General features: G+C 38.0%; 2 protein-coding genes across 2 annotated transcripts in view; one reads left to right on the forward strand and one right to left on the reverse strand.

Annotated features, from left to right (window-relative positions):
• LOC106528395 (amino-terminal enhancer of split) overlaps positions 1-6,946 on the forward strand; it is a 14,616-nt gene extending 7,670 nt beyond the window's left edge. Inside the window, exons 6-7 of the mRNA XM_014023547.1 lie at positions 1,282-1,356; positions 3,392-6,946. Of these exons, the coding sequence (XP_013879001.1) occupies positions 1,282-1,356; positions 3,392-3,631 (315 nt within the window). The 3' untranslated portion in view covers positions 3,632-6,946. The remainder of the gene's footprint in view (positions 1-1,281; positions 1,357-3,391) is intronic.
• A 2,294-nt stretch (positions 6,947-9,240) lies between these two features.
• Positions 9,241-12,608, reverse strand: part of plpp2a (phospholipid phosphatase 2a) — a 45,495-nt gene continuing 42,127 nt past the window's right edge. The window contains exons 5-6 of the mRNA XM_014023558.1: positions 10,237-10,413; positions 9,241-10,142 (exon numbers count right to left, since the gene is read on the reverse strand). Of these exons, the coding sequence (XP_013879012.1) occupies positions 9,990-10,142; positions 10,237-10,413 (330 nt within the window). The 3' untranslated portion in view covers positions 9,241-9,989. The remainder of the gene's footprint in view (positions 10,143-10,236; positions 10,414-12,608) is intronic.

Genomic DNA, 12,608 nt, shown 5'->3' on the forward strand with positions numbered 1-12,608 from the left:
AAAACATCAGATATATATCTGATTTAAAACCACATACTGAAACGGCCTGGGTCAGATTTGAAAAAAATCGGATTTGTCTCGTTCAGACTGTCATAAAAAATCGGATATGAGTCAAATGAGTCAAAAAAAATCAGATTTGGGCCGTATTTGCCTGCAGTGTGAACGTAGCCTAAGTGTCTCAGGTTGTTTTTACTTTACTCAAATGTGAACTTGGATTACGTTCACACTACTGGCAAAAGTGAGTCAGATCAGATGTTTTTTTTCCCATAATGTGACCATGTCACCATCATCACTGAGGTAGGGTTTTATGGATCAGTCCAGATATTCATATTGCTGATACCAACAAAAACACAAGTCCTACTGCTTCGTCTTAGTTTTAAATTGTTGTGTCCTGGATGACTGAAAATCTGCACCAACACATGATTTTGTCAGTTTGTATATTTCTCATTTTATATGTCGCTTCACTCTCAGAAGTGCGTTTATTTTTGCTCCAGAGTAGAAGGAAGCAGCTAGGGCTGCAACAACGAATTGATAAAAATCGATTATTAAAAGCGTTGGCAACAAATTTCATAATCAGTTTGTTGTGTCGCGCGATTTATGCATCTCTCGCCGTGTCGCGGAGCGTTTACATCAACTGCAGAGCGTTGTCAGTGCTGGCTGACCTAAATAAAGTTTAGAAAGAAAAAAAAACTCTACCTGTAAAGATCTGCCCACTCTGAGACCCTCTAGTGAAAAGCAGACTTCGAACTTTAAACCAGTTTTTAAATTGTGTTGTTAGGCCAAGTAGATCCAAAGTTATGATAAAAAGTACATGCAACATTTAATTATTTTAAATGACTGATTTGATGCGAACCGTGTAGTGAGGAGGAAATGCGTGCGACAGATTAATCAATTATTAAAATAATCGTTAATTGCAGCCTTAGAAGCAGCAAAATCAGATGTGAACACTGAATAAAACAAGCATGGCAGATCATGATTTAGTCGGCTTTGATTGCGCAACTTCAGAGTGTTTCCACACTTGCTAACGTTTAGCATCCATATTTACTTCTGTAAGCACGTTGTGTTGATGTCACGTCTTCTGGGGGTCACTGTTCCCACCGGGGTCTGATGGAGGTCGCATTGAAATCATTACGCGAACCATCGAGTAAAACAATGAGATCCAAGCAAAAAGCTGCAATTGAGCAGTGAAACCTGTAGTGTGAGCGTACCCCTCTTCCTCTCATGCCTGGTAGTTGAAGTGACATTAAAGCATTCATGCTGTGTGAAATGTGATTGTTTCAGCACCAACAGCAAGTCATGGGTGCCATCGAGAGAGCCAAGCAGGTCACACCTCCGGAGATGAACTCCATCATACGGGTGAGGACACCACAGGTTCAGTCTGCTCCATCATTAGGATGATGAAAGACTCAGCTAGCACCACACCAGTTCTTAAAACAATATCTGTAAAATTTACTGAATTATATCAGAGTTTTCTAAGGTCCCTTTGCTGTGGCACACATCGTGATTGATTAAACATTTGATGAAAGTTTCACTAAAATCCATCGAATAGTTCATGACATTTCTTTCTAACAGGCGTGAGCAAAACTATTGTCCACTCCACCACCGTAAGATTGTTATAAAATATTCTACAAACACAATTCCAATGAAGTTAGGACATTGTGTTAAAAAATGAATAAAAACAGAATAAAACGATTTTTAAATCCTATTCAACTTATACTCAGTTGAATTCACTACAAAGACAAGATCTGTTCAAATGGATAAACTTTACTGATTTTTGCAAATATTCACTCATTTTAAATTTGATGCCTGCAACCTGTTCCAAAAACACATGGGGCAGGAGCCTGTTTACCACTGTGTTAAATCACTTTTCCTTTATTTGTGAACTAAGGACACTAAATCTTGAAGCTTTGTAGCTGGAATTCTTTCCCATTCTTGATGAACAACTTAAGTCGTACAAAAGAGCGTTATCGTAGATCCTTCCTCCCTGCAGCTGTCAGACTCTATAAACAGCACCACCCCCAAAAATCGCAATAAGTGTTTACACACCTGCTGCTGCACAATCATTTGTACTGATTATTCATTGTAATTATTCAACTGAACAATCATTTGCACTACTACTCTGCTGTAATTGCGCCTCAGTGTTTCTTGTCTGCATTGTGATACTTCACTTTACAGTTGTTGGTCTGTTGAGTTTGTTTTGCAATGAAAACAGGCAATTTCTGATTCCTAATTCCTGAATCCTAATCGGATTCTGATAATCTACTGTCTCTAAAACAAAACATCTTTTTCTATCCTTGCACAATTCTTTATATTATATTTTTATTAGTAGTAGTTGTATCATTGCCAGTCAGTGTTAATTTTGTTTTGTGTGCACTATCTATAGTTTGTAAAGTAACTAATGTGTGAACTGCTGTACTGATGCTGCTGTGACACCTGAATTTCCCCTCGACGGGACAATAAAGTCTAATTCTATGCTATTGCTATGCTATGCTATTCTAAGTCAGTCTGGGATCTCTGTTGTTGCATTTTGCTCTTCATAAAGCACCACACATTTTCAATGGGTGACAGGTCTGGACTGCAGACAGGCCAGTGCAGTACCTTCACTCTTTTACTGCGAAGCCACGCTGGTTGTTGTTGATATAAGGCTTTGGTTTTGCATGGTAGAGTTTTAAATTGTACTTGTAGATGTAGTGATGAACTGTGTTTACTGACACTGGTTTTCTGACGTGTTATGAGCTCGTGTTCTAATATCCATTAAAGAATGATCCCCATCCTCGGGATGTCTGACCCCCAAGCTGTTGGCTTTGACTAACTGTGGCCCCCTGGAGTAATTTTAGTTGAATAGCCCTGCTGTAGATGATGAAATCCCTAAATTCCTTGCAGTGTTGTGTTGAGAAATGTTCTGACACAGTTGTTCACAAAACGATGAACATCGCCACATCTTTGTCTGTAAACTGAGCCTTTCAGGGATGCTTCCTTTATACACAATCATGCCCCTCACCTGTTTCCAATTAACCTGTTCACCTGTGAAATATTCAGAACAGGTGTTTTTTGAGCATTCCTCAACTTTCCCAGCTTTTTTGGAACAAAAAGTCTTATTTTAAGTTGATGCTACAGGCATCAACTTAAAATAAGAGATTATTTGCAAGAAAACAGTCAAGTTTATCCATTTGAATATTAAATATCTTGTCTTTGTTGTGTGTTCAATTGAATATAGGTTGAAAATGATTTGCAAATCGTATTCTGTTTTTGTTTTACACAACATTGCAACTTCGTTAGAACTAGTGTTGTAATTAACCACTTTAGTTGTGTTTAGCTGCTGTACATTTCTCAGTTCGCTGCATATTTTTTTGTCTAAAGTCCTCTTGTTTCCTGCCCGCTTGTTTTGCAGCAACAGCTTCAGGTGCAGCACCTGTCCCAGCTGCAGGGCCTGACCCTGCCAGTGACCCCGCTGCCCCTGGGCCTCACCCCGCCCTCCCTGCCTGCCGTCTCCTCCGGCTCTGGCCTGCTCTCCCTCTCCTCCATCCTGGCCAACTACTCCCACGGTCAGCCGCAGGCCGCCAAGGAGGACAAGGCCAGAGACGCTGCGGAGCGAGCGCCCAGAGGAGAGGACGGGGACAAGTCCGACTAGCGCACGGCACAGTTGAGGTGGAGGGGATGAGGGTGGGTGTACGGTGTGGAGTTTCAGAGGAAAGATTGGCTGTAAGCTGGTGTTGGTGCGGAGCGAGGACACAGCCGAATCTTTAGGATGTGCAAAAGATCCTCAAAGACTGAAACTGGAAGTTATCGTTCCTGTTATTTAGTGGTCATAGACCCAGTTCAAGCATTAAGATTTATAATAGATGTTTTTTTTTTTTCTTTTTAGTGTGTAAGCCATTATTGTTTGGTCAACCAGTATAAATATCCCATTTGGAGTGTGAGTCGAGCTTGAAAGGATAACAGCAGATTCCTGTGCTCGTGTCTGCTGCAGGTTTATTTTCCTGAATTCACTTTGTTTCTTTCTACAACCTGGTTGTGTCTCAGTGGCTGCTGTGTGCCAGTCACAGTAAATAAGATACTTCTTCAGTCATTTTCCCCCTCGTGATTAGGAAAATACGTTTTGTCACATCAGTCCCAGTATGAAAAAAGTTGTCCGAAGCCGTTTGGTTAAAACAAACGAGCTACTTTTCGAGCCAAAATAAAGTTTAGTTTGATGTAAAAATTAGACGTTTTGAAGTTCTACCTTATCTGTTCCAGTACACAGTAAAATACTCAGTTTCCATTGTAATGGGCTTAAAGCTGGTGCTGCTTTAAACAGCTTTTAATGAGCTTGTTAAAGCTCTGAAAACACATTTGAATTTATTTTAATTAGCTTTTATGGGTGTAAATACTATCAGGCCTGAAATAGTGTTCTGAGAGCGTGTGACAGCAAAACAAAACATTAACTTTTTTTAATATATATATTTCAACCCTCCTCTTTTTGCCCCATTTGTCATAGTGATGGTCTCATCTTAGCTAAAACCTGAACATAATCTTATTTTTCTGCCTTCAGGTTTACGCAGTCTTAGATTAGTGTGACTGTCTGAAAAAAATGCAGCAGTGTTCAAACTTAGACAACAGAAAATTGCCGCCCAAGCAAACATGTCTTTTTGACAAAATAAAACAACAACATACATTAAAACAAACTATAGTGCACAAATTGCAGCGATTCGCCCACCTGTAAACAACCCAAAATTAATCCTGATCTCAGCTCAGGCCTTCAGGAAGTGAACGGTCCGTTTGAAGCTGAAGCTCTGGAACACGTAGGAAAATAAAGCAGCACAGTGTTGCAGCTTGATCCATTCAGACAGAGCTTTAAAACTAAATCACTGTTTTGGTCACTGATTTAAAAGTTTATAAGGACTAGGGCTGCAGAATATATAGAAAGTTTATCATCATCGTGATAACAGTCTGTGTAATGTGCATATCGCAAAAAACTGCATAAACTGCAATAAACGGCTGGATCAAAAGTTTGCATTGAAGGGTTTTGTCACTCAGACAGAAGCTTGAAATATTTCACCAATCAAAAGTATTCATGTATTTGGCCAATTGGATGGATCTCTTCATAGTTAAAAAAAAATCATGCTGGAACGGAAATGATTATTTATGTTTTTCTGTGTTTTTGCTGTAAACCCAGAGCAGAAAGGCATTACATACTTACATCGCAAGTTTTCCTGATCTCATTCAACCCTAATAGGACATGAATCATTGGCTGGGTTTGTGGTGTTTTGGTGGCAGATTTGCTCGAAATGTAACGTACCATCAAGTGTCACGTAAGGAGACATGTAGTCAGCCATTTGATAGACACCCGCACCCCTGAGAAGGGAAAACAAAACTTAAAACATAAAGCAAATCTTTAAGCATGTATATTACAATATAATCTCCCAGCAAAAACTGGTAATTACCTATAAGTTTTTTTATTTATTTTTTTATTGTCATCAAATAATGATATTAAACAGCAGGCGACTCCAGCCACTATGAAGCGATTCATTCAGCTTGTAGTTTCAAGCTGCTCGTTATACTTTTGGCCACATGATGGCGCCAAATTGGACCTTGTAGATAAGCTCCTAATGTAGCCTTTTTAGGCAACAACCTTCAGAAAAGCTTCATTCTGCTCTGCTCACTACCTTCAGTCACTCGAGGTTTGTGGAGATGATCTCAGAAACAGCACTTACAAAAAGCACGTTATTGGTAAACTTTAACCCTTTCAGCTTGTTCTTTAATATACTGACATGTTTTAAACATTGACTTTTGTGCTCCAAATGCGAGCCTCTACAGATGTGACAGGGTGTGGGGTGGACGGTTGTGGGCCTGTATGAAAACATCATAGAACCAGAAGTTTCGGCTTGATTTCTCAGTTTGATGTTAATTGTTTCCTCCCTCAGTGCATCACACAAAAGAATTCAATTTAAAAAAGAAAATGGCCAAACAATTCCTGGAACAGAAATTTGTGTGTAAAATGCGCACATTGCAATTATTTTGGCACTTACTTTTTAAATTTATTTTTGAAAGTCAGCAAGTGGGATGTTTGTTGCTTAAATAATTGTGGGTTTTTTTTTTTTTTTTTTTTTTTTTGTTTTTTGTTGTATTTTACCTGCAAAAACATGATGCACATGGGGTTTGTTTGCATGTCAGGTTGATTTGGGCAGCAGTGCTCTCTGTCTGAGGATGAAGTTAGGAAGGGTTGTGTACAGAAAGCATCTAAAAATGGGTCCAAATCAGTCTTTTTGTTTTGTTTTGTTTTCCTCTCTCTCTGTATTTCTTCTTCACTGTCAACCTTCTGTACTGTAAGTTCTTTCAACTCTGAGCGACTGAGATCAACGTCAGAAAGTTGTCCTTCATGTGTTTAATTTGAGAAGCACTTAAGATGTGTCTCGGTGCATTTTTATCCTTCTAGAGTGGGATTAGTGGGTGAAATGTTTGATTTTGACTTAATGTGCGAGAACTCCAAACGCAGACGTTAAACTCTTTGGCCAATCTCAGACATGTGAAAGGTTCCTGCATTTTTTTTTTATTTTATTTTATTTTTGCTGTGAAGGGGAAAATTTGTACACATGTGGATATATCAATATACATATTTTTTAAAAGCATTTTTGTATGTTTCAAAGCTGCTTTTTAAATGTGTGCGTATCATGAAAGACTGGTGTCGTGAGTGCGAGCATTACAAGCCTAAAGGCACAATGTTTGTTTGTTTTCTCTTCTACTCTCTTCCTAGGTTGTAAAATGTAACATTCATTCTAGGTTTGTATATGTTTTTACTTTTTAATTTGTGCTAAACTGTTTTAAATGTGTTTATGAACACATTTTAAAATACCTTGGACAAAAAAAATGATGTAAGCAACTGTGTTACTCGTGAGAATGAATCAACCTTTTAGCAGTAAGGAAGCTCCTCTGGTGCCTTACAAATAAAAGTTGTGATTAAAAGTGATGGTTTTTGTACGAGCCGTAAACAAACTAATATAAAAGACACAATATTAAAATAACCCCACTTCGATAAAATTTGGATTTTTTTATTTTTAGGACAAGTTTCATATGGGATACTCTTGTGCCAGCAGGAACTGAATTAGAAATGCTCAGATTGAATCTGAATGCATTGGTTTGAAAATTAATTTTACTAAATTGAAACAGAATTTAATGGTTTGAAAATTAATTTAAACATTTTGTATCTGGATTAATTTGCTTTTAAACTGTATTTTGGTTCATTAAAAATTCAATTTGACTACTTTCAGTTCTAAAATTCAGATTTGTGTCACACATCCTGGTCCTTGAGAAAGTCAGCCAGAGTAATCAAACACAGATCCACAGATTTATGTCTCACTTTGGTGAAGTTTCCCTTCTGTATGTAACAGTTGGTGCAATCCATCATGAAAATGACAAAAACAAAGTTATTTTATTGCAGTGATTGATTTTGCCTACAGAAAATGTTACATTTACATCACATCATGGATCTGTCAGCAGCAGCATCTGAGCAATACGTGATCCATGTGAAGTAAATCAAACATTTTCTACATAAAGGTACAATTAATCACTGCAATAAAATGACTGTTTTTGTCACTAACAGTGGACTGCATCAACTCTGTTACATACAGAAGGGAAACTTCACCAAAGTGAAACATAAATCTGTGGATCGGTGTTTGATTACTCTGCCTGGCTTTCTCAAGGACCAGGATGTGACACAAAAATCTGAATTTTAGAACTGAAAGTGAAAGTAGTCAAACTGAATTTTTATTAGACCAAAATACAGTTTCAAAGCAAATTAATTCAGATACAAATGTTTAAATTCATTTTCAAACCATTAAATTCAGTAAAATTCATTTTCAAACCAATGCATTCAGTTTCTAATTATGCACATTCAGATTCACTCTGAGCAATTCAAATTCAATTCCTGCTGGCACAAGATTTATCCCATAGTTTTAGCAGCAACCAACCCTGTTTATAAAAGCACAAAAAAGATTTGGTACAAAATTCCACTTTTCCTGTTTTTTTTTTTTTTTTTTTTTGAAGGGAAACAACTGAAAGACTTACTGTTAAGAAGATGCTTATAGCAGCACAACACTCAGATATACTATTTAAATACACAAACTGGTTATAAATATGTAACTACACAGGCTTTAAGCTACATGTTTCGGAAAAAAAGAGGAAACTTTTAAAAGCAAAACCTATTTTGACATTCCAATTTCAAAAGCTGTTTTATGTTTAAATGCTAAATGTTATCAATTTGAAAAGTAGAGAACAAACTAATGCTTTCATTGTTTTAGACAAACTTGTGACACTTGTGTCCAATCTTGTAAATGATCAACTCTTAGCGTTAAACACAACTCAGCTTAACTCGAAGTGTGTTGTGTTTTATCAGACCATTCATTCATCAGCCGACTCTGTTCACCAAATGATTACGTTTAGAACTTCATCAAAATCTGTCAGCTGGTTCGAGACATTCAGCTAAAAACATTAACTCCCATAGTTTAATGGTTCTAATGTGATCAGTGTGAGGATAAGTTTGCGATGACTCTCAGCTACTACCACACCAAATTTTAGACTGAGCCATTTTTTATGGTTGCTTAGGTGTGGCGGCCATGTTGAATTGGGTTAACTCTAAAAATGTAATCAGTTGTAGACGTTCATACGGGGATTTGAAAGTTTTATCTTCTTCACTCAAGTATTATCTCAGACTTTTACCTCTCCAACCATTAATTACTCTGCGGCTTTAAATGCTAGAAAAGCTCACACAAGCACACAAATATCATTTTAACTGATCTGGGCCCAAACGGGTTTTTATTTAGGTCCTGATTCTGACCACAGCCCACCACTTGGAGACCTCTGATTTATAGTTTTGATCCACTCAAGCTGCCTGATATTAATGCACATAAAACAGATTCATTGAAAGGGATTAAAATCAACACATTCCTTTAAGGAATGCCAGGCCTTTGAATTTGCAGTAGGAAACTGTCAGCCTGGTGACCTGATGGATAAAGTGGAAATATTTAATAAACGTGAACCCACCCTCTGCAGGCCGAGGTCGACTCAGGGCTTTCATGACGACTCGAGAAGCGGAGGATCCAACAATCCTTCACAGCGCTCTGTTCTCATCTGAAGTGGCTCAGTAGGCCAGTTCCTGTCGCTGCCTCACTACCTCAGCAGCACACACACACAAGCCCTGTGTTATAGTGTGTCAGGCCTGGTTTAGATAGAAAGCTCAAAGGAAAAAAAAAGAATGACTGTCAGTCACCATGAATGTTTTTATCATCTTCCTGCTGCTGAAGGAAGCGCACACAAATACTCCACATGTATTAAAAAAAACTTCACACAAACTGACTGAAAGAAGCGACGTCAGCGTGTAGTTTCACAACACGTTATGCAGTAATGAAAGGGGAGGGAAGAGCTTTGAGAAGGTATTTACTTTGTGCAAGATTTGATATAAAACAGAAAATAAATGTGCCAGCAGTCCGCCTTCGTTTTCCAGTAAAAACAAACAAAAGTTAGAAAAACGTGGTTAATCATTTTTTTTAAAAAGCTACAATTTTTTTTACAGTGGCTATAAAAAGATAAACATGTCAGTAATTCACACAATAATCTCATTAGAAAAGGTGAGTTAAAGTCATTAAGTACAAGTGTTGTGTTTCTAATAATGAATTAGATAAGAAGTGTCAGAGACGGTACGGTACATTCAGCTCTGACTGGAGCGACGAGGAAACCATGTCTGCAGGCCGCTTCGCCACTTTGAATGAAATTTTGAAGCAGCCACAGAAATCTGAAAGCTGGAAATGGAATCACTGGGAACATAAAAACACATTTATATCACAAAAATCACACACACAGTCAATCTGGGACACTTTTTTGCAACACACCCAGACTATAAAAAAAAAAAAAAACACCGTGGAGTATCTGTCCCAACAGGTTTCAGGAATCAGTGAAGTTGTAGCGATAGAGAGAACACTTTCGTCAGTCCTTTAGGTAACGGAGCTGCTGGGAACTCATACAGGTGCGGTGGAACACCTGTAATGGTTTCCTTGCTGCGAGTCGGACGGCTGCAGACTGGGTTTGCGCTCCAGCTGCTCCTCCTCGGTCTGTTCTGCCGGCGTGCAGGGCGAGGGCCGCTGCTTGAAGAAATCCGACACGTATCGAACCTGAGAGCAAAGAGGAAGAGGCGAGGGGCTTTTCACGTTGAACGGCTGAGGCTGGGAGGAGCTTTCTGTTCGAGCTGAGAGCTGAGAGACTCACCGTGAGCACGGCGATGAGTGCCCCCTGCAGCAGGCCCACCAGGACGTCGCTCCAGTGGTGCTTAAAGTCCGAGACACGCGTGTATCCGACGTAAAGAGAGAACGACACCAGGAAGAACTGGATGGTGGGTCGGACCAGTCTAGTCCACTTCCCCTTCATTCTGGCATGGATGTACAGCTGTGGACAGAAAAACAACACACGTCTGAGAGATGGTACACAAACATGAAGGAAGACAACCTTTAAATGTTAATTTAGTTGTAATGTAGAAACGTTACTTTATGAAAAATGTCCAAACTGAAATAAATTGACAGTTTTATTGTAATTTGTACCTTTTTAATTGGTTTTGATTTCAAATTTAAGCAGTAAAAATGATTTAACTCAAACTCAATTTTAATTGTTATAAAAGGGATGTCCCTACGTTGGCTTTAATTTGTTATTTTTCTACTCTAGTAAATGTTGTTTGACACGTGAAAACATCCATTTACTTTAAAACATTTTATATGTTAAATTAGGATTTTTTACCTAAGCATGTCGCCATTTTGTTATTCATGCAATGCCTTCTGGGGATGATATAAGGCCTAGTCCCAATGCTCAGTGCCACCCTACGCCCCTCTGTGAAGTGTGGATTCAGTAGAAGTGCACAGTAGTGTTGGAGTGTGCAGGTTACAAGCGTGCAAAACAATTGAGAGTTGGGACAGTATGGATTACATCATCAAACACTGGAAGCTACTGGTCACTGTTAGGCCAAATTTCATATAAAGCAAATGTTTAAAGAAAGAAACAAATTTTATCTCCTTCATGATTGAGTTTACAAAATATATGCAATCTATTCACTTCTCTACTGATCAGAAGGCAAAAAAAAAAATACTTTTTAAAATTCCTGATTTAACTTTGTCGTGATTGGTTCTTTTTTGTGATGTAATCATTTTATTTAATGCTTATTATTATTATTATTATATTATTATTATTACATACATTTATACATATTTTTCCCTCGTTTATCATTTATAATTCTTCATTCCCCCTGGCAGCATTGTTATTTTTTGTACTATGTTCCAGTGTTCAATAAAGGTTTATTTAATTTTTTTTTAAAAACGCTCACTGTTTTGGCAGCAAAGAATTGTGGGTAATAAAGTTCACTCAAGTCCGTAAAAATGCAGACTTGCAGAAGGGCAGAAATAGTACCCAAAATGGGCGGGGCGAAAGGCGGATGTGGAGAATGTGGGACACTACGCACTCAAACCCTTCAACGTGAACACACGTTTGAAGTGCACAAGAGAATGAGGGTGGGAGTGGGAGCATTGGGACAGGGCCATTATCACAAAGAGTTGAGGCTAAAAAGCTAAAATGTGTGACAATAAAGGTATATTTTGTATTAGTTTCTATTTTATAGACAATATATATGTTGAAACAATCAGTGATGTTTAGTAAGTTAGCTCTGGAGCTAACTCCACGCATTAGTAATATAAACTTTAGCTTGGGAGTTAATGTGAACTCAGGAGCTAAAACCATATCATATATAAATTAGCTCGTGAGCTAACGTTATACAACATTTATACACGTTAGCTCAGGAGCTAACGCCATATATCATCACATATACTTTAGCTTGGGAGCTAACATGAAAACAAAAGGCTAAAGCTGAGGTGCTCCTTCCATGCAGCAGCTCTGTTTTCCACTATCTACATTTTCAGCATCAGGCTGAATCATTTCTACATTCTTCTCTCTGTCAACGAGCTCAGGTTTAGGTTAAAAGGGCTGAACGTCACATATTGTTCAAATTTAATGATCAAACTGGATAGATCTTGGACCGGAGCACCGGTAAGCATCATCACTTACCCAGAATGCTTTTCAGCATAACATAGTGATGTCTGTGCAACAATATATATTTTTTTATGTAAGTAAGTAAGCCAGTAAGTCAGTAAGTAAGTCAGTACGTAAGTCAGTAAGTCAGTAAGTCAGTAAGTAAGTCAGTAAGTCAGTAAGTAAGTCAGTACGTAAGTCAGTAAGTCAGTAAGTAAGTCAGTAAGTCAGTAAGTAAGTCAGTAAGTAAGTCAGTAAGTAAGTAAGTCAGTAAGTAAGTCAGTAAGTCAGTAAGTAAGTCAGTAAGTCAGTAAGTAAGTCAGTAAGTAAGTAAGTAAGTCAGTAAGTAAGTAAGTAAGTCAGTAAGTAAGTCAGTAAGTAAGTCAGTAAGTAAGTAAGTCAGTAAGTAAGTCAGAAAGTAAGTCAGTAAGTAAGTCAGTAAGTAAGTAAGTCAGTAAGTAAGTAAATAAGTCAGTAAGTAAGTAAGTCAGTAAGTAAGTCAGTAAGTAAGTAAGTAAGTAAGTCAGTAAGTAAGTAAGTAAGTCAGTAAGTAAGTCAGTAAGTCAGTAAGT

Source organism: Austrofundulus limnaeus, unplaced genomic scaffold, assembly GCF_001266775.1.
Source record: "Austrofundulus limnaeus strain Quisiro unplaced genomic scaffold, Austrofundulus_limnaeus-1.0 Scaffold376, whole genome shotgun sequence".
Lineage (NCBI taxonomy): Eukaryota > Metazoa > Chordata > Actinopteri > Cyprinodontiformes > Rivulidae > Austrofundulus > Austrofundulus limnaeus.